Source organism: Nerophis lumbriciformis, linkage group LG37, assembly GCF_033978685.3.
Source record: "Nerophis lumbriciformis linkage group LG37, RoL_Nlum_v2.1, whole genome shotgun sequence".
NCBI lineage: Eukaryota > Metazoa > Chordata > Actinopteri > Syngnathiformes > Syngnathidae > Nerophis > Nerophis lumbriciformis.
The window spans coordinates 14,162,189-14,189,175 of NC_084584.2; the positions used below are offsets into that span (position 1 = coordinate 14,162,189).

Genomic DNA, 26,987 nt, shown 5'->3' on the forward strand with positions numbered 1-26,987 from the left:
TCGGATATGAAAAATTTATTATTGCACTGTTCACACTGACATTAAAAAATCCGATACAGGTTGCATATGGGCAAAAAAATCAGAATTGACCTGCAGTGTGAACAAAGCTAAATGTTGTTTTGTTTTTGTTTTTTAAGTACAATAAGACAACTCATTCATTGCTTGTATGTTTAATTTAACACTAAATCATGCTAAACGTACATTCAATTATTGAAGAAAAAAGATGCAAATATTGGTGTGCAACTTCACAGTTTTCTTCGTTGTGAACAATAAAGGAAACCACTAGAATCAAACAATTGGCACAAATAGTAAAACATTTAAGAAACATGCGGGTGTGCACATAAAAGCAAGTGGTGTTTGGAGTCAAACTGAAAACGTTTGGTCCCAAACTTAAAAACTGGAGCCAACAAATTGACTCGTTTACATACAAAACATGTTTTTTTCCCCAACAACACTGTTTAGGAGGGACTCTCTCTAAAAGCTTCTCAAACTAATCTGGTTCAAAACCACTAGGAGTCCCTCATATGGTAAACACTCAAACATAAATAACATATTTTCCTTTTACTCTGAGCTCTCCAACAGTTGTTCGTTGGGCTCCTCGGCAACTCGCCATTCTGGGTTCAGGAGTAAAAACGTTGTTTTATTCCGGCGTCGTGACGCTTTTACAAACACCTACCTCTGTTTTGACTTCCTGTGGCAGCAGCTTCCTTAATCTCACACCTCTCCAGTTTGATGGTGAGCTTCTTGGTCACTTGAGGATGTTTGAATGCTTCCATTAAAGGTTCGTCGTCTGAGCTGCCAGCTGACGGAACACAAAAGTGAGGTTCACTGTGGTGTGGCGTTGTATTGCCAGCATGTACCAAAATGAGTGACATTTACTACAAATCGACCAATATTTTTTTTCCAGGGTTTACACCAATTATTAGTTGTCTAGGACTATGTTTCCATTGCAGGCCAAACTGAACTAAATCTGATTTATTCCAGCTGACACTGCAAGTAAAATGTGATCTTTATCAGACTCCAGTATAAACGCGCACAGGCCCCAATATGACCTTGACGTAGGGCTATGCGATTATATAAACATGATTAATTTGAGTTTGATCACGGTGATCAGCTGTTAGCATATATTACCTCGGTCAAACATGGCGGAAATTTATTTTGGAAGATACCGCAATAGTAAACAGGGATGCAACGAAGATCGGTATAATCCTGCACGGAATAATCCGCATTTATTGACTGCGATCCTGTGTGTGTTTGTGTATGCTTGCGTGAATGTGTTTGTGTATGTGTGGGTGCGCAACCGTCTCGTTCTACCGTCGCGAAAGTCGGGCTCCTCACGACGTAAATAATATCCAATCAGTGTTGTGCCTCTTCCCCATTACTCAGCTGAAAGTGCAGCCCAGAAGAATAAAATAAAGAAATGTGTCTTAACACTACACTGGCACAGAAGTTAAAACACAACAATAGTCACGTGTACATGGGCAAAATGTATTTAATCTGATTTTAATTGGGGTTAGAATGTTACTGTGTACATGCACCCTGAAAAAAAATATTGGATTATATTATATATATATATATATATATATATATATATGTATATATATATATATATATAATATATATATATTATATATATATATATATATGTATATATATATATATATATAATATATTCCTGCATCACACCTTAAATCGAACTACTTTATTTTGCCATGTGCAGCACAAACTGTAAACAGAAGTAGGAGCCGTAAACAAACATGGCTCTGTTCATTTCTGCTTGTCCAACGTTGTCACGTTATTTATTTATCTATACATTTTTTTCTTCTATTTGCTACTTTTGTTTTACCTCTCTTTTTGAAATGGAGCTGTTCTGTGCCCCCCATGTTCTAATATGTACGGGTTGCTGTAGTTTCTGTTGTCGCAGACGTGACGTCATCAGGTCGCGTCTTCATGTTGCAACATTGTGTGTACGTGTGCCTTAGGCTAGCAGTTAGCACTTGGAGTAGCTGTAAGGCCATGAATAAAATAGCTTGTTGAGACGACAAATGGATCCCTCCTTTTATTGGTCCATCGACACATGACACTCCAGACCAGGGGTCACCAACGCGGTGCCCGCGGGCACCAGGTCGCCCGTAAGGACCAGATGAGTCGCCCGCTGGCCTGTTCTAAAAATAGCTCCAATAGCAGCACTTACCAGTGAGCTGCCTCTATCTTTTAAATTTTATTTATTTACTAGCAAGCTTGTCTCGCTTTGCTCGACATTTTTAATTCTAAGAGAGACAAAACTCAAATAGAATTTGAAAATCCAAGAAAATATTTTAAAGACTTGGTCTTCACTTGTTTAAATAAATTCATTTATTTTTTTACTTTGCTTCTTACAACTTTCAGAAAGACAATTTTAGAGAAAAAATACAACCTTAAAAATGATTTTAGGATTTTTAAACACATCTTTTTACCTTTTAAATTCCTTCCTCTTCTTTCCTGACAATTTAAATCAATGTTCAAGTAAAAAAAAATGTTTTATTGTAAAGAATAATAAATTAATTTTAATTTAATTCTTCATTTTAGCTTCTGTTTTTTCGACGAAGAATATTTGTGAAATATTTCTTCAAACTTATTATGATTAAAATTCAAAACAAATATTCTGGCAAATCTAGAAAATCTGTAGAATCAAATTTAAATCTTATTTCAAAGTCTTTTGAATTTCTTTTAAAATTTTTGTTCTGGAAAATCTAGAATAAATAATGATTTGTGTTTGTTAGAAATATAGCTTGGTCCAATTTGTTATATATTCTAACAAAGTGCAGATTGGATTTTAACCTATTTAAAACATGTCATCAAAATTCTAAAATTAATCTTAATCAGGGAAAATTACTAATGATGTTCCATAAATTCTTTTTTAAATTTTTTCAAAAAGATTCAAATTAGCTAGTTTTTCTCTTTTCAAAAAGGTTGGTGACCCCTGCTCCAGACCATACTTTTGTTTTTGCTAGTCTCAGTATTAAGCAACAAACGACAGAATATAACGCTACTTCTGTACATGTTCAATGGGGAGAAACAACAGCAAGACAATCGCACCTTTCCGAGACTATTTAATTTATAAAGTCCACCCTCCACCACTAAAATATAGCTTAGGTCACAGACATGCGCAGTAAGGATAATTTTGACCCAAACTTAAGAAGAAGTGTTTACATTCGCTCCAATCCGAATGACTATTGGCATAAACAAACCACCCATCTCGACTGGAAGGAAATTTTGATCCGAACGTGTGTGATCGGGTCAGAATATTCCGAATGGCGTGTTTACATGAAGCATTTTTATTCCGGCTAGGCTTTTAATCTGATTAATTGTGTCCATGTGCACAACGATATTTTATTTTGTCACTTTAATGACATACTTTAGTCTCACTGCAGCTCAACATTAATCCTGTCCTGCATGATGACTTGCATGCAGACACAGAATGTTTTTGTAAATAAATAAATGATAAATGGGTTGTACTTGTATAGCGCTTTTCTACCTTCAAGGTACTCAAAGCGCTTTGACACTACTTCCACATTTACCCATTCACACACACATTCACAAACTGATGGAGGGAGCTGCCATGCAAGGCGCTAACCAGCACCCATCAGGAGCAAGGGTGAAGTGTCTTGCTCAGGACACAACGGACATGACGAGGTTGGTACTTGGTGGGGATAGAACCAGGGACCCTCGGGTTGCGCACGGCCACTCTTCCACTGCGCCACGCCGTCCCTAGTGACTGAACTACTGTATTGGTCCCCACAGAGAATAACACACCTGCTAATTTATTTATAAAAAGACATTTTTAAATCTAAATATTTTTAAATCAGACGTATTGTTTGTGTTTTCAAAAATTCAACTCCTCAGATATAACATGTACTAACAAACTCTGCAGACACTTTTTGTTCAAATCACATTTTGTTCCTGAAATAATCATCAAACATGTTTTATGTGTTGGTACACGATATTTTAAAGTACCTCAAATTCAAACTGCAATTTAATGTACTTTTTTATTCAAGATAAACTACAGTATTTGAGTTTTAAAAAACTCCACAATCTGGGTTACCTGTACCATTGCACCTCTAGTAAACACAATCATAGATATGAACAAAATGACAGTTGTTAGATGTTGGCATATATTACCTCGATCAAACATGGTGGAAATATCTGTTATAAGATACTGCGTTAGTAAACAGTAGGGATGCAACGGTACTCGGTATAATCCAGCATGGGACACGGCGCCTTTAATAGAAAATAAACAATTGTGATATTAATCGAGATCGGATGATATGAAAAAATTAATCATGATAATTTTTGTTGCCATATTGCCCAGCCCTACCTCGACGTCACTTGCATGCACAATTTGATAGAGTGAAATCAAAGGAAGTTGACCCGATTCAGTAAATGAACAAGGAAGTCGCAACTCTTACTACAAAGTAAAATAAAAGTCACCTTAAAAATTAGATTTTTACGTGCAAATAAATTAAAGTAATATAATGTATCAATTAATACACATAGTGTAATATATTTGAGATGGTTCTAATCTTTTTATGGCAGTTAAGTAAAGGAGACACGGACATCAGTGTGGAGCTACGTTAGCTTCATTTTTCAACTCACTTACGTAAACAACTAACGCAATTGACATAACATGTAAGCAAATACGCCAAAGCGTCAATTCTGGTCCTTCAACAATCGCTACTTCTTCAGAATCAAAATATATCTTTATTTATTACGTATAACCTAGTGAAGGGTTGATGAGGCGTCATGAAGCGTTTCGACACATTGCAAAATTGTATTGATACTGTGTCGATACTGTGTCACTAAATACTGACATCTGCTGGACATTAAAAATCCCTACAGGCAACCTATGGACCGACTCAACTGACACTGATTTTATGACCTAGTATATACAATAATATAAACCAAGTCATTGTATTTCATTTAGGATTATTTCATATCTTCATTTAAATAAAAATATATTTTTATCTTTTTAAGATACAGTCAATAAATAATGTGAACATGTATCATAACATGGAAATCTAAGAGAACGTGTTGTGAATGAGGAAGCTTGTGGACTGGGATTTTTTTTTTTTAATTTTTCACATTTTTATTTGAAAAAAAACCAGTTTTTTCAACGTATTAAATTTTAGACGATTTCTCTTCTTAGTTATTATTTCTCCGGCTGTAGAAAAGACACGCTCACAGGCCACAGAGGAGGCGTCAGTGCGACACAGTTCGCGTATCGGTCACGTGACCGAAACAGCTCATGATCGGTCACGTGACTTTCTAAAAGCGGTTTGCGCACTGACACAGGGTTTCGCTCTATGAGCTCGACGCATGCGCCGATGCATCGGTATTGCCGGACCCATCACTAGTACAACCTATTATTTGCGCACTATTGACCAGTGATGCACCGAAAATTCGGCCGCTGAAAAGGCTTTGACCACTTGCCGTTTTACATATTCTGCTTTGAACACATCGTTCTTTGGCACCCTTATGCCCAAAATGTCTCTGTTAAAAAAGAGAATAGTGGATGCAGAGTGTAAGTCAACCCTCTTGAATAGTTTCTTTCTCTGTTTGTATGTGTGACGCCAGGGTATTGTGATATGCGCACAAATACCCCATTTCTATGTACAATATTTTTGTAATCATAGGCGTGGTAATTCTACTACAATACTATTTACCTAGTATTTACTTTATTAAACTTAATGTTCTGAAATATTTTCGCTTTACATCTAGTAATAGTAGAGTAAAAACAAAGTGTTATGGTGTGTCTTGTTAATGTTAAAATAGCCATTTTAAATTGCAATATTATCACAAACTGCTTTTTACCACTGACCCTGAACGCATCTTCAGGTAGCGGCAACTTTACTGGTCAGTCAGAGGCAATGTGAACAGTGTGCAATGTGATTGTCAAAAGGTGTGTATGATTAGAGAGAGGAGAGAGGAAAGCATTTTTTTTGTGAAGGACTTTTTGAATTGAAAAATCAATTTAAATGGATCCCGACTAATCAATTTAAGTGGACCCCGACTAATCAATTTAAGTGGACCCCGACCAATCAATTTAGGTGGACCCCGACTTAAACAAGTTGAAAAACTTATTCGGGTGTTACCATTCAGTGGTCAATTGTACGGAATATGTACTTCACTGTGCAACCTACTAATAAAAGTCTCCATCAATCAATCAAGGAGAAACACGTTCGTTCGGCAGGACGCCGCAAACAACGGCCTCGTAAATGCTGTGCTGGAAGTCCACTTGGCTAACTGACTGAAGCTTGAACATGCCGGGCCAGGCTATTCAGCTAAAAAGTTAAGTGACTTTTTCCGTACACCATCAAGTGGCTACGTTAACCCGCAATGTCGCGCTGGACTTTGGCCATTTCAAAGTGTTTGGTCCACATTGGAGGACTTTGAGGCCGCATCGCCGACTGGACTGTATTGGACACAGCTCCGTCAATGCTACAAACTGTATGCCAAGGATGGGTGAGTGAGCCGTCCCACGAGTTGTGTTGGATCCCACCGCTGTTTTGACCGCTGCTTTTTCCGCGGCACGGAACGAGGCCGGGTTCGAAGTAGAAGTATTAATTAACTGTTAATGTATAGCCCTATGCTATTGTGCCAGCTTTTTTTTCTTTTGGGGGCGCCGTTATTTGCGTGCAGTGACGTGTATGTGAAATGTTATATTGTGCTGCAGTGTGTGTGACGGCTACGATTACTGTAACTATCAGGTGTGCTATCAAGATTGTCCGCGATTATAATCTTGCAGTGCTATTGTGAATGTGCATATCATGAATTGTTTGCTAATGCATTGCCTTTGTGCTGCTGACCAGTGTTATGTATTAAATTAGTACTTTTTGCAATGACTCTTTCTCCCTTTTTTTCTTTTAGTGCACCAATACTACAAGTTTTAGAGAACAACTGTTCTACTGAATGGTAAGAACAACTTGACTTGTCCAAATAAACAGTCACCCACTCTATATACGGTAGTTACGGTACTGTTAATACGCGTATTCAGTATATCAGGGGTGCTCATTACGTCGATCGCGAGCTACCGGTCGATCTGGAGGGTGTGTCAGTCGATCACCAGCCATGCATTAAAAAAATAGTCCTAAAAATGAGCGATCATAAATCTTCACTATGACGTCACTTTCGTCACTTGATTGACATTCACGGCACCCGAGGGTCTTCTGAGATGACGCTGGCTGCTGCCAGCTCATTAAAATTACCGACTGGAAGGCGAGAAACACTTTATTTCAACAGACTCTGGCGCCGTACCTGTCGTCAAAACTCCAAAGACCGACTGCACAGTTGCACAATAAAAGCGCTGCTTCATCCTGCTTGCGCTACCAAAATAAGAGTCTCAGAAAGCTTGCGTGCACAAGCTAGCAAGCTACGGAGTTTGCCGACAATGTATTTCTTGTAAAGTGTATACAAAGGAGTACGGAAGCTGGATAAATAAGATGCCAAAAACCAACCACTTTCATGTGGTATTGGACAGAAAGGAGGACTTTTTTTCTCCTCCATTCGAAAATGCGGACCTTATCAGCACCACTGTCTGATTCCTATCAATGCAAGTCATCAGAATCAGGTAATACACCAACGTATATTCTTGTCTTCATGAAAGAAAGGAATCTATATGCGCTAAACATGATTGTATTATCATTAAACACCTTTAACTTATTAACAATATTAACTACCGGTATATGTGTTAAACATGCTTGTATTATCTTTAAACACCTTTAACTTGTTAACAATATTAACTATATGTGTTAAACATGCTTGCATTATCATTAAACATCTTTAACTTGTTAACAATATTAACTATATGTGTTAAACATGCTTGTATTATCATTAAACACCTTAAATTTATTAACAACATTAACTATATGTGTTAAACATGCTTGTATTATCATTAAACACCTTTAACTTATTAACAATATTAACTATATGTGTTAAACATGCTTGTATTATCTTTAAACACCTTTAACTTCTGAACAATATTAACTATATGTGTTAAACATGCTTGTATTATCATTAAACCTTTAATTTATTAACAATATTAACTATATGTGTTAAACATTCTTGTATTATCATTAAACACCTTTAACTTGTTAACAATATTAACTATATGTGTTAAACATGCTTGCATTATCTTTAAACACCTTTAACTTATTAACAATATTAACTATGTTTTAAACATGCTTGTATTATCATTAAACACCTTTAACTTGTTAACAAAAACATGTTTCATAAATAAGTAAATATAAATTATATATATGAATGAGGTAGATCCCCACGACTTGATCAATTGAAAAGTAGCTCGCCTGCAGAAAAAGTGTGAGCACCCCTGCAGTATATCATTAGACTAATGATAACATAGTGTAAGTAAAAAAATCTGGGTGCCGTTCATAAACAATCGTCTACCGAAACAGGCGTTGCATATGGTGTGTTGACTTAGCACAGAATTAATACGTGGAAATGACAAACAAGGTTTTTCATTATACAGTATCTGTTTTAAATTGTGTGCAATTCCAGATAGGCTGTGACTTAGTTCAATGGTTAGCTTTGTAGATACACTAAGACAAAGTCTAAGTTCATTGTTGTGTTTTTGAAACTGCACTTATTTCTTTTGATCAGAAATTTCAACTAACGAAGCGTTTTGTCAAGAGGATTATTTGTGATATGTACATTTTCAGATTGTGCTTGCTCTATTTTTGGGCCAAAGTAAAACAAAGAAAACAATCTAAAGTTGTCTTTATTTTTAAGTTATTATGCCATGATTTAAAAAGTCCGGCCCACTTGGGAAGAGATTTTCCTCCATGTGGCCACCGAGCTAAAATGAGTTGGACACCCCTGTTTTAAAGACTAAATACTGTATATTAGGGATGTCCGATAATGGCTTTTTGCCGATATTCGATATTGTCCAACTCTTTAATTACCGATACCGATATCAACCGATACCGATACATACAGTCGTGGAATTAACACATTCCATCCATCCATCCATCTTCTTCCGCTTATCCGAGGTCGGGTCGCGGGGGCAGCAGCCTAAGCAGGGAAGCCCAGACTTTCCTCTCCCCAGCCACTTCGTCCAGCTCCTCCCGGGGGATCCCGAGGCGTTCCCAGGCCAGCCGGGAGACATAGTCTTCCCAACGTGTCCTGGGTCTTCCCCGTGGCCTCCTACCGGTCGGACGTGCCCGAAACACCTCCCGAGGTAGGCGTTCGGGTGGCATCCTGACCAGATGCCCGAACCACCTCATCTGGCTCCTCTCGATATGGAGGAGCAGCGGCTTTACTTTGAGCTCCCCCCGGATGACAGAGTTTCTCACCCTATCTCTAAGGGAGAGCCCCGCCACCCGGCGGAGGAAACTCATTTCGGCCGCTTGTACCCGTGATCTTGTCCTTTCGGTCATGACCCAAAGCTCATGACCATAGGTGAGGATGGGAACGTAGATCGACCGGTAAATCGAGAGCTTTGCCTTCTGGCTCAGCTCCTTCTTCACCACAACGGATCGATACAGCGTCCGCATTACTGAAGATGCCGCACCGATCCGCCTGTCGATCTCACGATCCACTCTTCCCTCACTCGTGAACAAGACTCCGAGGTACTTGAACTCCTCCACTTGGGGCAAGATCTCCTCCCCAACCCGGAGATGGCACTCCACCCTTTTCCGGGCGAGAACCATGGACTCGGATTTGGAGGTGCTGATTCCCATCCCAGTCGCTTCACACTCGGCTGCGAACCGATCCAGTGAGAGCTGAAGATCTTGGCCAGATGAAGCCATCAGGACCACATCATCTGCAAAAAGCAGAGACCTAATCCTGCAGCCACCAAACCAGATACCCTCAACGCCCTGACTGCGCCTAGAAATTCTGTCCATAAAGGTTATGAACAGAATCGGTGACAAAGGGCAGCCCTGGCGGAGTCCAACCCTCACTGGAAACGTGTCCGACTTACTGCCGGCAATGCGGACCAAGCTCTGACACTGATTATACAGGGAGCGAACCGCCACAATAAGACAGTCCGTTACCCCATACTCTCTGAGCACTCCCCACAGGACTTCCCGGGGTACACGGTCGAATGCCTTCTCCAAGTCCACAAAGCACATGTAGACTGGTTGGGCAAACTCCCATGCACCCTCAAGGACCCTGCCGAGAGTATAGAGCTGGTCCACAGTTCCACGACCAGGACGAAAACCACACTGTTCCTCCTGAATCCGAGGTTCGACTATCCGGCGTAGCCTCCTCTCCAGTACACCTGAATAGACCTTACCGGGAAGGCTGAGGAGTGTGATCCCACGATAGTTGGAACACACCCTCCGGTTCCCCTTCTTAAAGAGAGGAACCACCACCCCGGTCTGCCAATCCAGAGGTACCGCCCCCGATGTCCACGCGATGTTGCAGAGTCTTGTCAACCAAGACAGCCCCACAACATCCAGAGCCTTAAGGAACTCCGGGCGGATCTCATCCACCCCCGGGGCCTTGCCACCGAGGAGCTTTTTAACTACCTCGGCAACCTCAGCCCCAGAAATAGGAGAGCCCACCACAGATTCCCCAGGCCCTGCTTCCTCATAGGAAGACGTGCTGGTAGGATTGAGGAGGTCTTCGAAGTATTCTCTCCACCGATCCACAACATCCGCAGTCAAGGTCAACAGAGCACCATCCCCACCATACACGGTGTTGACACTGCACTGCTTCCCCTTCCTGAGGCGGCGGATGGTGGTCCAGAATTGCTTCGAAGCCGTCCGGAAGTCTTTTTCCATGGCCTCACCGAACTCCTCCCATGTCCGAGTTTTTGCCTCCGCGACCGCTGAAGCCGCACACCGCTTGGCCTGTCGGTACCTGTCTGCTGCCTCAGGAGTCCCATGAGCCAAAAGAACCCGATAGGACTCCTTCTTCAGCTTGACGGCATCCCTCACCGCCGGTGTCCACCAACGGGTTCTAGGATTACCGCCACGACAGGCACCAACTACCTTGCGGCCACAGCTCCAATCGGCCGCCTCGACAACAGAGGTACGGAACATCGTCCACTCGGACTCAATGTCCAGCGCCTCCCTCGGGACATGTTCAAAGTTCTTCCGGAGGTGGGAATTAAAACTCTCTCTGACAGGAGACTCTGCCAGGCGTTCCCAGCAAACCCTCACAATGCGTTTGGGCCTGCCAGGTCTGTCCGGCATCCTCCCCCACCATCGCAGCCAACTCACCACCAGGTGGTGATCGGTAGAAAGCTCCGCCCCTCTCTTCACCCGGGTGTCCAAAACATGAGACCGCAAATCCGATGACACAACTACAAAGTCGATCATGGAACTGCGGCCTAGGGTGTCCTGGTGCCAAGTGCACATATGGACACCCTTATGTTTGAACATGGTGTTTGTTATTGACAATCCGTGACGAGCACAAAAGTCCAATAACAAAACACCACTCGGGTTCAGATCCGGGCGGCCATTCTTCCCAATCACGCCTCTCCAGGTTTCACTGTCGTTGCCAACATGAGCGTTGAAGTCCCCCAGTAGAACGAGGGAATCACCCGGGGGAGCACTCTCCAGTACTCCCTCTAGTGAATCCAAAAAGGGTGGGTAATCTGAACTGCCGTTGGGCGCGTAAGCGCAAACAACAGTCAGGACCCGTCCCCCCACCCGAAGGCGGAGGGAGGCTACCCTCTCGTCCACCGGGTTGAACTCCAACGTGCAGGCTTTGAGCCGAGGGGAAACAAGAATTGCCACCCCAGCCCGTCGCCTCTCAATGCCGGCAACGCCAGAGTGGAAGAGAGTCCAGCCCCTGTCAAGAGAACTGGTTCCAGAGCCCTTGCTGTGCGTCGAAGTGAGTCCGACTATATCTAGCCGGAACTTCTCCACCTCACGCACTAGCTCAGGCTCCTTCCCCCCCAGCGAGGTGACGTTCCACGTCCCAAGAGCTAGCTTATGTAGCCGAGGATCGGACCGCCAAGTGCCCTGCCCTCGGCTGCCGCCCAGCTCACACTGCACCCGATCTCTATGGCCCCTGCTATGGGTGGTGAGCCCATTGGAGGGGGGACCCACGTTGCCTCTTCGGGCTGTGCCCGGCCGGGCCCCATGGGGACAGGCCCGGCCACCAGGCACTCGCCATCGTGCCCCACCTCCGGGCCTGGCTCCAGAGGAGGGCCCCGGTGACCCGCGTCCGGGCGAGGGAAATCTGGGTTCCTTGTTCGTGTTCTTCATAGAGGTCTTCGAGCTGCTCTTTGTCTGATCCCTCACCTAGGACCAGTTTGCCTTGGGAGACCCTACCAGGGGGCATAGAAGCCCCCGGACAACATAGCTCCTAGGATCATTGGGACACGCAAACTCCTCTACCACGTTAAGGTGGCAGCTCAGAGAGGAGGAATTAACACATTATTATGCCTAATTTGGACAACCAGGTATGGTGAAGATAAGGTCCTTTTTTTTTTTTAAATAATCAAATAAAATACAAATAAATAAATTAAAAACATTTTCTTGAATAAAAAAGAAAGTAAAACAATATAAAAACAGTTACATAGAAACTAGTAATTAATGAAAATGAGTAAAATTAACTGTTAAAGGTTAGTGCGTCTGCCTCACAATACGAAGGTCCTGAGTAGTCCTGGGTTCAGTCCCGGGCTCGGGATCTTTCTGTGTGGAGTTTGCATGTTCTCCCCGTGACTGCGTGGGTTCCCTCCGGGTACTCCGGCTTCCTCCCACTTCCAAAAACATGCACCTGGGGATAGGTTGATTGGCAACACTAAATTGGCCCTAGTGTGTGAATGGGAGTGTGAATGTTGTCTGTCTATCTGTGTTGGCCCTGCGATGAGGTGGCGACTTGTCCAGGGTGTACACCGCCTTCCGCCCGATTGTAGCTGAGATAGGCTTTAGCGCCCCCCGCGACCCCGAAGAGAATAAGCGGTAGAAAATGGATGGATGAATGGGTTAGTACTATTAGTGGACCAGCAGCACGCACAATCATGTGTGCTTACGGACTGTATCCCTTGCAGACTGTATTGATATATATTGATATATAATGTAGGAACCAGAATATTAATAACAGAAAGAAACAACCCTTTTGTGTGAATGAGTGTGAATGAGTGTAAATGGGGGAGAAAGGTTTTTTGGGTTGGTGCACTAATTGTAGGTGTATCTTGTGTTTTTTATGTTGATTTAATAAAAAATAAAAAATAAACGATACGGATAATAAAAAAAACAATACCGATATTTTCCGATACTACATTTTAAAGCATTTATCGGCCGATATCGGACATCTCTACTGTATATGTATTGTATCTGCTGGTGTAGTTCTGTTGTAGTTTTAAAAAAGAAAAGCCATAACCGATAAATATCAAAATGTCAACTCGCGTAGAGGGCTATAACATTTACTGTACCTTGCAGGAGCTTCTTTTTGCCTGCTTTGGGAGTCGCCACCTTCTTCTTCAGAGCAGAGGCTGGTTTCTTCAGCTTTGATGTCTTTTCCGTTTGGGATTTCTTCACCAGGTTGATGAGAGGCTCGTCGTCCGAGCTGTTGTCAGACTGACCTGCTTCAAGGAGACGGCGTTAAAAGTTTTGTTGAGGTTTTTTTTTCCTGCACATTTCCAAGCACACCTCGTCTCTTTTTAGATGCGCTGCCTTGCGATGGACTACTTTTTTTCACTTTCTTTTCCTCGGCAGGCTTCCTCTGCTTGGCGACGGGGGTCACCAGTGGCGTGTCATCGGCGGCGGTGTCGTCGTCTGAGGTGTCGTGTGAGGATGGAGGCTCTTTTTGAATCCAAGAGGTCAGTGTTTGAGATGGACGCTTTCCAGCATTTGTGACATTTTACACCACCTACCTTTACGTGCTTTTCCACCTCGCCTCGGTCTGCTCTTCTTGCTGTTTCCTGGCGTCTGCTGACGGGCGGCAATGGCTTTCCTCCTCAAAATGGTCGCCAGCGGCTCATCCTCTGAGCTCTCGTTGGAAGATTCTGTATATTTGACTGACAAAAGCAAATAACGTTACAGTTTATGTCAGGGCTGTCAACCATAACTCGTCATCGACTATTTAGCTTGTTAGTTTCCTTCATTGCGAGTGAATGATGCCAATAAGGAGAGTAGGGGAGTGTTAGTGCAACTGAAATTAATCAATTCACTTAATCCAAAATCGCAGGAGAACACATTTGCAACGGTGGGCGGCACACACACTGAACGTGTTTGAATACACGCAGGAAATCGTGTAAAAGGTCAGACCAATCATAGCCTTTGCGGTTTGCGAGGTTCCATATTTTGGGAGGTTCACGTCACACTACGCATGGGGAGAACCAGCTTGCTCCAAACTGAAACCGGCAAAAATGCTAATGCACATGCATTAGCTTTAGGTGTTGTTAGCTAATAATAGCAATTTGGATAGCTAGCGTTGGCTGTCACTAAATGTATATTCTATCATAACATGACTGCAAATTAATTGTTCATTGCTTCTCTTGGACTGCTTTTGCATGTGTTGCACATGCTCCCTACACGTACGTGTTGACGAAACGGGGTGAGTGACTGCCGTACACACCAATCATTTTATTCGGGCCGGTAAAATATTTTATTACATTACTTTGTAAATGCGAAAAATATAGGCAATTGTCAAACAAATGTGTTCTGGTAAACCACTAATGGTTAACATAAGCTCGCCAGTGGTTGTTATATTTTTTGCTTTGAAAAATGTTACTGTGAGAAAGTTGCGAACAGCACCTTTTAATATATTGTACATATGTTCCTAGTTGACTATATTATTGCAAAGACTTTCAAAATGTGCACTTAATTATGACTATACCTGCTGTCACCAAGTTTTAAGCAAATCAATAACTTGCAGTTCAGTAAAACATTCAAAAAACATTCCTGTATGACATTCTGACTACCAAATTGGATTTGTATCCAAATATTGGGGTATTTTGCAAAGCAAATTTTATTTACGCAAGCAAAAAAATTACTTGTGATTAAACACACTCTTGAACTGTAATTAAACTGATATTTAAAAAAGTATTCACTTGACAGCCTTAATCAAAAATGATCCTTCTTCTTCCCTCCCAGAAAAAAAAAATGTTTTATGTCAACATACAAGAGTTTCACATGTGTCTCATTACCTCTTTTCTTTGCAGCACTCCTTTTGGATTTTTCCTCATTTTCTGCTTGGGATGTGCTCACAGGCGAAATGTCCTTGTGTTGAGGCTTCAGCTTCTTGGCACGTACGCTCAGAGGCTCGTCATCTGAACTCGCGTCCTCGTCCCGCAACTCTGGAAGAAAAAGAGCTTGAGAAAACAAACTACGGAGAGCGGGAAGTCGAGGTTACCTTTCTTCTTAATGGTAGATTTCTTGGGCGGCGTCGAGACGTTTTTCTTGCCAGATTTGGACGAGACTTTCGCTTTGACCAACGGGCCGTTGTCAGAGCTGTCGTCTGCTGTCGGATCACAAGCACAGAAGACACTTACAATCGTAGGTTCCAACAAAACAGAGCAGTGACATCAGGAGACATATCCACCTGCGTTCTTCCATTTTTTGCTATGGAATGTGGACAACTTGTTCTCTTTCTTCCTTGAAGACATTTTTATCTTAACCACCGGCTCATCATCTGAGGAGAGAATAGGTCAAAGTTATCAAAACGCAACAAAGATACAGAGGATCGCAGCGATTTGCCATTTCGCATTCGTAGCCCAGCATAATCGCAGATTTCTCTACCATGGGGAAAAAAATAATGTCCTTGTCTAATTTGCATAAATGTCTGAGATGCATTTTGGACGCTGCGGGAGACAAAGTGAGCAAAAACATGATGAACAAAACAAATATGTTTAGAAACACAAATACAAAGCCCGTCATATGTTGCTCAATTGAAAAATATTAGAGAAAAAATTCCCTCCATCCCCATACAAGCAATCTTGGTTGATGACAACCTACAAACCCACATAAATAACAATGATAACCAATGGGTGAAATGGATCCTTAAAGAGTGGAAATACACTCGAGAATGATATTACAGTTCTTCAATGGTGTGCCTATGATTCAGAGTGTACACCTAAATAACTGGATTCAAGGACTGTATATCTAAGGGTATAACAGCTTTATGTAGTGTAATGAAAGATTAAAAAATGCTCAACCAAGACTTCTATCGATATTTGCAGTATTGTGTTGATATGAAGGTGAAAAATGTATGTATGTTTGATTAAACCGTTTACAAAAGCCAATAATTCAGAAACTATTGATAGAACCATTGTATGAGGGTCTGTCGAATCTGAAATCATATTCAACTTCATATATTAAAACAAAATGGGAGAAGGAAGGAGGGACAACTACAGGACTGTCTCAGAAAATTAGAATATTGTGATAAAGTCCTTTATTTTCTGTAATGCAACTAAAAACATGAAAATGTCATACATTCTGGGTTCATTACACATCAACTGAAATATTGCAAGCCTTTTATTATTTTAATATTGCTGATTATGGCATATAGCTTAAGAAAACACAAAAATCCCATCTCAAAAAATTTTAATATTTCCTCAGACTAAGTAAAAAATAAAGATTTATAACAGCAAAACAAAATCAAACATTTGAAAATGTCAATTAATGCACTCAGTACTTGGTTGGGAATCCCTTTGCACGGATTACTGCATCAATGCGGCGTGGCATGGAGGCAATCAGCCATTGGCATTGCTGAGGTGTTATGGATGCCCAGGATGCTTCAATAGCGGCCTTTAGCTCATTTGCATTATTGGGTCTGGTGTCTTTCAGCTTCTTCTTCACAATACCCCACAAATTCTCTATGGGGTTCAGGTCAGGGGAGTTGGCAGGCCAATCGAGGACAGTAATGCCATGGTCAGTACACCAGTTACTGGTGGTTTTGGCACTGCTGGATCATGCTGGAAAATGAAATCATCATCTCCATAGAGCTTTTCAACAGATGAAAGCATGTAGCCGTATTCCCATGGTCAAGCCACTCCTGAACTCAAGACAACGGAAGAAGCGTCTGACTTGGGCTATGGAAAAGAAGCACTGGACAGTTGCAGAGTGGTCCAGAGTCCTGTTTTCAGATGAAAGCAAGTTTTGCATTTCATTTGGAAGTCAAGGCGCTAGAGTCTGGAGGAAGGCTGGAGAGGAGCAAAATCCAAGTTGCTTGAAATCCAGTGTGAAGTTCCCACAGTCAGCAATGGTTTGGGGAGCCATGTCAGCTGCTGGTGTTGGTCCACTGTGTTTCATCAAGTCCAGAGTCAATGCAGCTGTGTACCAAGAGATTTTAGAGCACTACATGCTTCCATCTGTTGAAAGGCTCTATGGAGATGATGATTTCAATTTCCAGCATGATCTGGCACGTGCCCACAGTGCCAAAACCACCAATAACTGGTGTACTGACCATGGCATTACTGTCCTCGATTGGCCTGCCAACTCCCCTGACCTGAACCCCATAGAGAATTTGTGGGGAATTGTGAAGAAGCTGAAAGACACCAGACCCAATAATGCAAACGAGCTAAAGGCCGCTATTGAAGCATCCCGGGCATCCATAACACCTCAGCAATGCCACAGGCTGATTGCCTCCATGCCACGCCGCATTGGTGCAGTAATCCGTGCAAAAGGATTCCCAACCAAGTACTGAGTGCATTAATTGACATTTTCAAATGTTTGATTTTGTTTTGCTGTTATAAATCTTTATTTTTTACATGGTCTGAGGAAATATTCAAATTTTTTGAGATGGGATTTTTGAGTTTTCTTAAGCTGTATGCCATAATCAGCAATATTAAAATAATAAAAGGCTTGCAATATTTCAGTTGATGTGTAATGAATCCAGAATGTATGACATTTCCATGTTTTTAGTTGCATTACAGAAAATAAAAGGACTTTATCACAATATTCTAATTTTCTGAGACAGTCCTGTATATCTGAGGAAGAATGGACAATAATATGGAGATATCAGTGGACTTGTACCAGCTCACCGAAGTGGAGCTGGTACTAAGGGGTTCGGCGGAGGTCAAGACACACCCGACTCATCGTATAAATAAAAACTTTTCCCTATCTGCGTATTACGGATACGGCAACAGCAGAAGTCAGACTGATTTGCAGGTATGTAATTTGTTGTGAGTTTATGCACTGTGTTGGTTTTGTTGTTTGAACAAGGTGATGTTCATGTACGGTTCATTTTGTGCAGCAGTAAAAAAACATGGTAACACTTTAGTATGGGGAACATATTCACCATTAATTAGTTTCTTATTAACATGCAAATTAGTAACATATTGGCTCTTAACTAGTCATTATTAAGTACTTATTAATGCCTTATTCGGCATGGCCTTATTATAAGTCTAACCCTCTAACCCTAATCCTAACCAAATAACTCCAAATTAAGTTTTTGTTACTTAGAATATGTCCCCCATACTAAACTGTTACCAAAAACATAACTTTGTCTTGAATTTGAAAAAACCAAACATTTTATTTTTCACTATAGAAGGGTTCAGTGAATGCGCATATGAAACTGGTGGGGTTCGGTACCTCCAACAAGGTCAATAACCACTGGCCTAATATATATATAAAAAAAAAATAGACCATTCATCAGCAGTGCGCTTTATAATCCGATGCCCTCTATGGTCCAAAACATACAGTATATATATATATATACACCGTATTTTTCGGACTATAAGTCGCAGTTTTTTTCATAGTTTGGCCGGGGGTGCGACTTACGGTATACTCAGGAGCGACTTGTGTGAAATTATTAACACATTACCGTAAAATATCAAATAATATTATTTAGCTCATTCACGTACGAGACTAGACGTATAAGATTTCATGGGATTTAGTGATTAGGAGTGACAGATTGTTTGGTAAACGTATAGCATGTTCTATATGTTATAGTTATTTGAATGACTCTTACCATAATATGTTACGTTAACATACCAGGCACCTTCTCAGTTGGTTATTTATGCGTCATATAACGTACACTTATTCAGCCTGTTGTTCACTATTCTTTATTTATTTTAAATTGCCTTTCAAATGTCTATTCTTGGTGTTGGGTTTTATCAAATAAGTTTCCCCAAAAAATGCGACTTATACTCCAGTGCGACTTATATGGTTTTTTTCCTTCTTTATTATGCATTTTCTGCCGGTGCGACTTATACTCCGAAAAATATGGTATTTGCAGCGTGTATATAAAATGTTGATGAAGGGTTTTAAAGTTGTCTTAGAGGGCTTTTGAAGGCAACAAAGGTGACTCCTAGCCGCATCTTCCGAGCGTCTATTACAGTGGTTCTTAACCCGGGTTCGATCGAACCCTAGGGGTTCGGCCGAGGTCAAAACACACCTGACTCATCGTGTAAATAAAAACTTCTCCCTATCGGCGTATTACGAATACGGCAACAGCTGACTGATTTGCAGGTGTGTAATTTGTTGTGAGTTTATGCACTGTGTTGGTTTTGTTGTTTGAACAAGGTGATGTTCATGCACGGTTCATTTTGTGCACCAGTAAAAAAAACAAGGTAACACTTTAGTATGGGGAACATATGCACCATTAATTAGTTGCTTATTAACATGCAAATTAGTAACATATTGGCTCTTAACTAGTCATGGATCTTAACTAGTCATTATTAAGTACTTATTAATGCCTTATTCGGCATGGCCTTATTATAAGCCTAACCCTCTAACCCAGACCTGGGCATTCTGCGGCCCGCGGGCCACATCCGGCCCTTTTGTGCGTCCCTGTCCGGCCCGCGTGAGGCCAATCATAAATTACAAAATACATTTTAAAAAGTATCTATGTCAAGTGTGCAATACAACGGTGCTGCTTTTGTTTTGAAAAGCGTTATTTGTATTACTTCCGTGTGGACGTATGCGCGTGAGTGAATGTGAACAGCGGCAATCACAAATTACAAAATAAAGTTCAAAAAACATTTATGTCGTGCGCGCAATACAACTGTACTGCTTTTATTTTGAAAAGTGTTATTTATGGGCGTATGTCCGGGTGTAACCTGTGAGTGAAGGTGCACAGCGACAAGTGATGAGACGCTTAAAAGAGAAAAGTTGATGTCGAATGCCGTGTTTTCAACAAGACATGGACTGCCAAGTACTTCTTTACAGAAATTAAAGGTAAAGCCGTGTGCTTAATTTGTGGTACACAGCTTGCTGTGTTTAAAGAATATAATTTGAATCGCCACTACACGACGAAGCACGAGGAAAAATACCGGAATCTGTCCGATGAAGCGTGCGCGAGAGAGACTGAGGCGTTGATGGTAAAACTGCAAACCCAACAAGGACTTTTTGCCATATTTCACACCCCCAGAATGCAGCAGTCAGGACAAGTTTAGTCATTTCTCACAAAATCGCCAGAAAAAGTAAGGCGTTTTCTGACGGAGAGTTTATTAAGGAGTGCTTATTGGACTCTGTTGCACTGATATAACAGGTGTTGTGCCAGATAATGCACCCCCGGCGTAGAATGCACCCCCTGACGGGAGTGTTATATCAACTAAAGCCCACACTTAAAGTTTCCACGTGCAAGATTGAATGTATTTGAAAAAGTTATTTAATAAGAAGCCAAAAGTGCAAAAACAATAATGTTCGTGTTGGAGGAGTTGTGAATGAATGAAATATGAAATCCGTGGTGCAGTCGCTGCAGGGCCACAACAGTAGGTACACCTGCAGACTGCAGCACGAATTTGGAGAAACTTGGAGCTTCAGCTGAAGAACAGAACGGCCGACTTTGAATGTTTTTCGCTGGCTTTGGATGAGAGCTGTGATGTACGTAACACCGCCCAGCTGCTCATCTTCTTACGTGGGATAACTGCAGACTTTCAAATCACGGAGGAGCTGGCAGCCATGCAGTCAATTTAAAGGGACAACCACAGGTAATGACTTGTTCACATAGGTAAATGCGTGTTTGGACATGTTAGGACTGAAATGGGACAAGCTGGCAGGTGTGACAACAGACGGTTGTCCAAATCTGACGGGGAAAAATGTTGGACTTTTAAAGAAGATGCAGGATAAACTTTAAATTAACCCTGTGCAGAAATTGACATTTTTGCATTGTATTGTACATCAGGAAGCGTAGTGTAAGACAGTGTTAAAAATAAAACCATCAAAAGCAATCTGCTTTTGTATAAAGTTACGTTAGGTTAAATGAAAGTATTATTATTATTATTAATTATTATTATTTATCTTACGGTATATCAAAAATAATATTGAGCAAAATTTAATTGAAATATTGTCGATGTGGCCCTCCAGCAGTGCTCGGGTTGCTCATGCGGCCCTCAGTAAAAATTAATTGCCCACCCATGCTCTAACCCTAACCAAATAACTCTAAATTAAGTATTTGTTACTTAGAATATGTCCCCCATACTAAAGTGTTAACAAAAACATATAACTTTGTCTTGAATTTGAAAAAAAAAAAGTTTTTATTTTTCACTAAAGAAGGGTTCGGTGAATGCGCATATGAAACTGGTGGGGTTCGGTACCTCCAACAAGGTTAAGAACCACTGGTCTATTATCATCTTTTAAAATCCTAATAAAAAAAAAAAGACAGGCGTGTTCTTGTCTCTCATAATTGCGAACGATAGGCAAAATTAAAAAAAAAAAGTGCAGTTCCCCTTTAAGCTTTAGTGGGCTTTTGTATTTGTGTTTATGGATGAAGTAGTGGAGGAATTTGTTCAAGCGCCATGTGAGCGTTGTTTGGACGACTGCACTCGGAGACACTTAATTGATATTGGAGACACAAAAAAAAAGTTAAAAATACTGTTCAAAACAATTTGAGGTATTAGTTAAAATTGGCATTCTGAAGGCAGAAATACATAAAACAGTCTGGATTTAACACCTTTTTTTTTTACAATTGGGATAAGACCTGGCGGATGTCTGCGCTCTCAGAGTGCTTTCTTATTACAAGTGTGTCCGTTTGTATTTTTTTTTGTTTTTCGCAGTGGGTTTTCGGAACGTAACCCTAAACAATAGCGGAGCTTCAATGTCCTTACCACTTCTGTCCTCTTTAGAATCTTCTTTCGAGCTGTTCACGTTCTCTGGCAACGCCTTCTCCTTTGTGGGGCGCTTCACAACGAGCTCCGCGAGAGGAACGTCGTCATCAGAGCTGGAGTAGTCCTTGCCTGCATTATGAAGGTAAATGTTCAACCATTGTTCTGGAACCACAAAGTCTATCAGAAATGCGAGACCCTTTGGACTACTCATAGCTTAAATAACTATTTATTTTTAGTACACCAATATCCAGAGGCTGGGTTTTAATGGCGGTTGTAGATTGTATAGCTCTTTTATAATCTATAAACCAACATTAGATGGTATATTATACTTGTGTCCCTTTAGTAACAAGTAAAGGAGCAAGGGGGAGAGAAACGCAGCAACGTCCAAACACAAATGATCCATAGATAAAAACACACAAACAGTATTGTAAGCCACCATGATTACTACAAAAAAAATACTCTTCTGGATTAACTCGTGTGCAGCACTAAAATTGTCTACACAATCTAAAAGCCTTAGTGGCCACATGCTTTTAGCTCTTATTTCCAAAATTGTGTACACTCCTGAATTGGTGTGGGTGGGGGGTCCTGCTTTGGAAATAATGTGTACCCCTTTCAGATATCGCATTTAGTTCCCACTAAAACATTCACATGTTGCACAATGAGATGTAAACATGGGATCATGTGTACATTCCTTTAACTTTCTGTTTGTAAAATATACCTTTATTAGTATTTCTTTTATATAATAACATCATTTTATGATTACGGTTCGGGTTCGGTGAATGCGCATATGAAACTGGTGGGGTTCGGTACCTCCAACAAGGTTAAGAACCACTGGTATAATGCATATGTTCCTTCTTGACTGCACTTAAATGTAGAATATATGTATAATATATTTATATTATTCACATGTGAATATGTGAATAATGCTGTGTAGTATTTATTGTCTATTGTGAGCGAACTGTGGTGCTGAATTTCCCTCAGGGATAAATAAACTACTTTCTATTCTATGCTTAATAACTGTTTAATAAATACAGTTTTGGTCAATTGACTTAGTTGTGATTTCCCTCTCTGCATTAAAGTTTGAAATTAGCATATATAAATGCAGTATGAACAATAATGTTTAATGTAGACACATGGCCGAAAGGACAAGATCACGGGTACAAGCGGCCAAAATGAGTTTCCTCCGCCGGGTGGCGGGGCTCTCCCTTAGAGATAGGGTGAGAAGCTCTGTCATCCGGCGGGAGCTCAAAGTAAAGCCGCTGCTCCTCCACATGGAGAGGAGCCAGATGAGGTGGTTCGGGCATCTGGTCAGGATGCCACCCGAACGCCTCCCAAGGGAGGTGTTTAGGGCACGTTTGACCGGTAGGAGGCCACGGGGAAGACCCAGGACACATTGGGAAGACTATCTCTCCCGGCTGGCCTGGGAACACCTCGGGGTCCCCCGGGAGGAGCTGGACGAAGTGGCTGGGGAGAGGGAAGTCTGGGCTTCCCTGCTTAGGCTGCTGCCCCCGCAACCCGACCTCGGATAAGCGGAAGAAGATGGATGGATGGACATAGAATCATCATACTGCTGTAAATATATGCATCAAGTGTTCATTCAAAGCTCAGGCAAAATATTGAGATATATATTGTGTACCATGACATGGCCTGAAAATATCGAGATGTTAAAAAAAGGCCATATCGCCCAGCCCTAATTTCAACTCATTTACGCTCATCAAAGCTCTCATGCTAGAACAACCATATCGATTCAACTCAACGCCAAGAAAACGGAAATGCTGATTATCGGTCCTGCTAAACACCGACATTTATTTAATAATACCACTTTAACATTTGACAACCAAACAATTACACAAGGCGAATCAGTAAAGAATTTGGGTATTATCTTCGACCCAACTCTCTCGTTTGAATCACACATTAAAGTTAAAGTTAAAGTTAAAGTACCAATGATTGTCACACACACACTAGGTGTGGCGAGATTATTCTCTGCATTTGACCCATCACCCTTAAGAGTGTTACTAAAACGGCCTTCTTTCATCTCCGTAATATCGCTAAAATTCGTTCTATTTCATCCACTAGCGACGCCGAGATCATTATTCATGCGTTCGTTACGTCTCGTCTCGATTACTGTAACATATTATTTTCGGGTCTCCCTATGTCTAGCATTAAAAGATTACAATTGGTACAAAATGCGGCTGCTAGACTTTTGACAAGAACAAGAAAGTTTGATCATATTTCGCCTATACTGGCTCACCTGCACTGGCTTCCTGTGCACTTAAGATGCGACTTTAAGGTTTTACTACTTACATATAAAATACTACACGGTCTAGCTCCGTCCTATCTTGTCGATTGTATTGTGCCATATGTCCCGGCAAGAAATCTGCGTTCAAAGAACTCCGGCTTATTAGTGATTCCCAGAGCCCAAAAAAAGTCTGCGGGCTATAGAGCGTTTTCTATTCGGGCTCCAGTACTATGGAATGCCCTCCCGGTAACAATTAGAGATGCTACCTCAGTAGAAGCATTTAAGTCCCATCTTAAAACTCATTTGTATACTCTAGCCCAGTGGTTCTCAACCTTTTTTCAGTGATGTACCCCCCGTGAATTTTTTTTAAATTCAAGTACCCCCTAATCAGAGCAAAGCATTTTTGATTAAAAAAAGAGATAAAGAAGTAAAATACAGCACTATGTCATCAGTTTCTGATGTATTAAATTGTATAACAGTGCAAAATATTGCTCATTTGTAGTGGTCTTTCTTGAACTATTTGGAAAAAAAGATAGGTTTTTATTTACATTTATAAAGGATTTTTGAATTGTTGCTATTTTTAGAATATTAAAAAAAAATCTCACCTACCCCTTGGCATACCTTCAAGTACCCCCAGGGGTACGCGTACCCCCTTTTGAGAACCACTGCTCGAGTCTTTAAATTGACCCCCCTTTTAGACCAGTTGATCTGCCGTTTCTTTTCTATTCTCCTCTGCTCCCCTCTTCCTTGTGAAGGGGGGGTTCACAGGTCCGGTGACCATGGATGAAGTGCTGGCTGTCCAGAGTCGGGACCCGAGGTGGACCGCTCGCCTGTGCATCGGCTGGGAACATCTCTGCGCTGCTGACCCGTCTCCGCTCGGGATGGTTTCCTGCTGGCCCCACTATGGACTGGACTCTTACTATTATGTTGGATCCACTATGGACTGGACTCTCACAATATTATGTCAGACCCACTCGACCCACATATGCGGTCCTCTCCAAGGTTTCTCAGTCATTCACATCGACGTCCCACTGGGGTGAGTTTTTCCTTGGCCTTATGTGGGCTTTGTACCGAGGATGACGTTGTGGCTTGTGCAGCCCTTTGAGACACTTGTGATTTAGGGCTATATAAATAAACATTGATTGATTGATTGATTCAGGAACACGTGTAATTCCCGTTTTGGGCCCCAGGGGTGCACAAGGGTAGGATATTTCCTATTTTAACAAATAACGGGTTGTAGTGCAGACAAAAAAGAAATACGTGTTTTGGTTACGTATGTATGTTTAAATGACGTGGATTAAGCACAGAGCTAAATGCGTGCATGCTAACTGTTGGTATCAACACATTTCCCTATCCCCCCCCCCCCAAATAAATAATGTATGTATATGTAGTAATAGGAAAATTAATAAATAATGTAGTGAACTTAAGAGATGACTACCTGTAGACTTATGTACCGTTCTGCTGCGGTCCATGCTCAAATAAGGCCAGGATGCTCATCCGAAATGCGCCAGAACTACTAGCTTAGTTGCACTCCGGCGACGTTAGCGCGCTGAGGCGGCGTTTGCGTTTCAGTCTCCGTTATGTCACCAAATGAGTGGCTGGTGAATTATTTCACTGCTGCGATAAGCATATTAAAAAGATAGCCGGTGAGAGGATAGCTGTGGCTGTCGGAGGACGCAGCAAATGTTCGCCTCCTCCACAACTGATTCGCTGGCTAGTCTTTAACGGACGATTGATGACGTCACCACATGCGGTTATCACTTGCTGCTTCCGGGTGACGCCTGAATATGACGTCACATATTTTGGGATTTTTTTTTTTATTCCTGATTTTTTTTTCAACCATATGTTGTTATTAGAGATTTCCGATAATATCGACCGATAAATGCTTTAAAATGTAATATTGGAAATTATCGGTGTCGGTTTTTTTAATTATCGGTATCGTTTTTTTTATTTATTTATTTTTGGGTTTTTTTAAATTAACATAAAACACACAAGATACACTTACAATTAGTGCACCAACCCCAAAAACCTCCCTCCCCCATTTACACTCATTCACACAAAAGGGTTGTTTCTTTCTGTTATTAATATTCTGGTTCCTACATTATATATCAATACAGTCTGCAAGGGATACAGTCCGTAAGCCATACTTGCCAACCTTCCCGGATTTTCCGGGAGACTCCCGAAATTCAGCGCCTCTCCCGAAAACCTCCCGGGACAAATTTTCTCCCGAAAATCTCTCGAAATTCAGGTGGAGCTAGAGGCCACGCCCCCTCCAGCTCCACGCGGACCTGAGTGACGTGTCAACAGCCTGTTTTCACATCCGCTTTCCCACAATATAAACAGCGTGCCTGCCCAATCACGTTATAACTGTAGAATGATCGAGGGCGAGTTCTTGGTTTCTTATGTGGGTTTTGTCATGTACTGTTTTGTCATGTCCGAGCCACCGTAGCATGTGTTCAGTGTGTGACGTCACGGGAGCGAGGGAGAGTTTGGACTCTCAAGTTGTTAATAAACAGGAGCGATCCGAGGCATTGAGTTGAAACGTGTTGCCTGATTATTATTAAATTAAGACACCTAAATAAGCGTATAGGTGAAACCGAGGACATAACAGGTTTATTGTTAGGCAGTTTCATTAACGTCCTCCCAGCGCGATAACAACACACAACAACAGCAGTCACGTTTTCGTCTCCCGTAAAGCAGTTCGTCTGCCGTAAACAGCAATGTTGTGACACTCTTAAACAGGACGATACTGCCATCTACTGTACATGCATGTGACAATAACATCTAGGGATTTTAGAGAGT

The 26,987-nt window shown here is 41.4% G+C and overlaps 1 protein-coding gene across 4 annotated transcripts; it reads right to left on the bottom strand.

The window, feature by feature from the left end:
• On the bottom strand, positions 1-25,940 carry LOC133577451 (uncharacterized). Of its 4 annotated transcripts, none has more exons than XM_061931304.2 (10): positions 25,640-25,940; positions 21,947-22,075; positions 15,499-15,588; positions 15,310-15,414; positions 15,104-15,253; positions 13,829-13,972; positions 13,605-13,757; positions 13,388-13,540; positions 677-802; positions 1-614 (listed from the first exon to the last, which is right to left on the bottom strand). In XM_061931304.2, the coding sequence occupies exons 1-10, from the start codon at positions 25,680-25,682 to the stop codon at positions 562-564; spliced, it is 1,146 nt and encodes a 381-aa protein (XP_061787288.1). In that variant the 5' UTR covers positions 25,683-25,940; the 3' UTR covers positions 1-561. The 4 variants fall into 4 exon arrangements, with proteins under 4 accessions (XP_061787288.1, XP_061787287.1, XP_061787286.1 ...); XM_061931303.2 differs by having other exon boundaries at positions 13,388-13,537; positions 15,310-15,417; XM_061931302.2 differs by having other exon boundaries at positions 15,310-15,417.
• Positions 25,941-26,987: the final 1,047 nt, after the last annotated feature.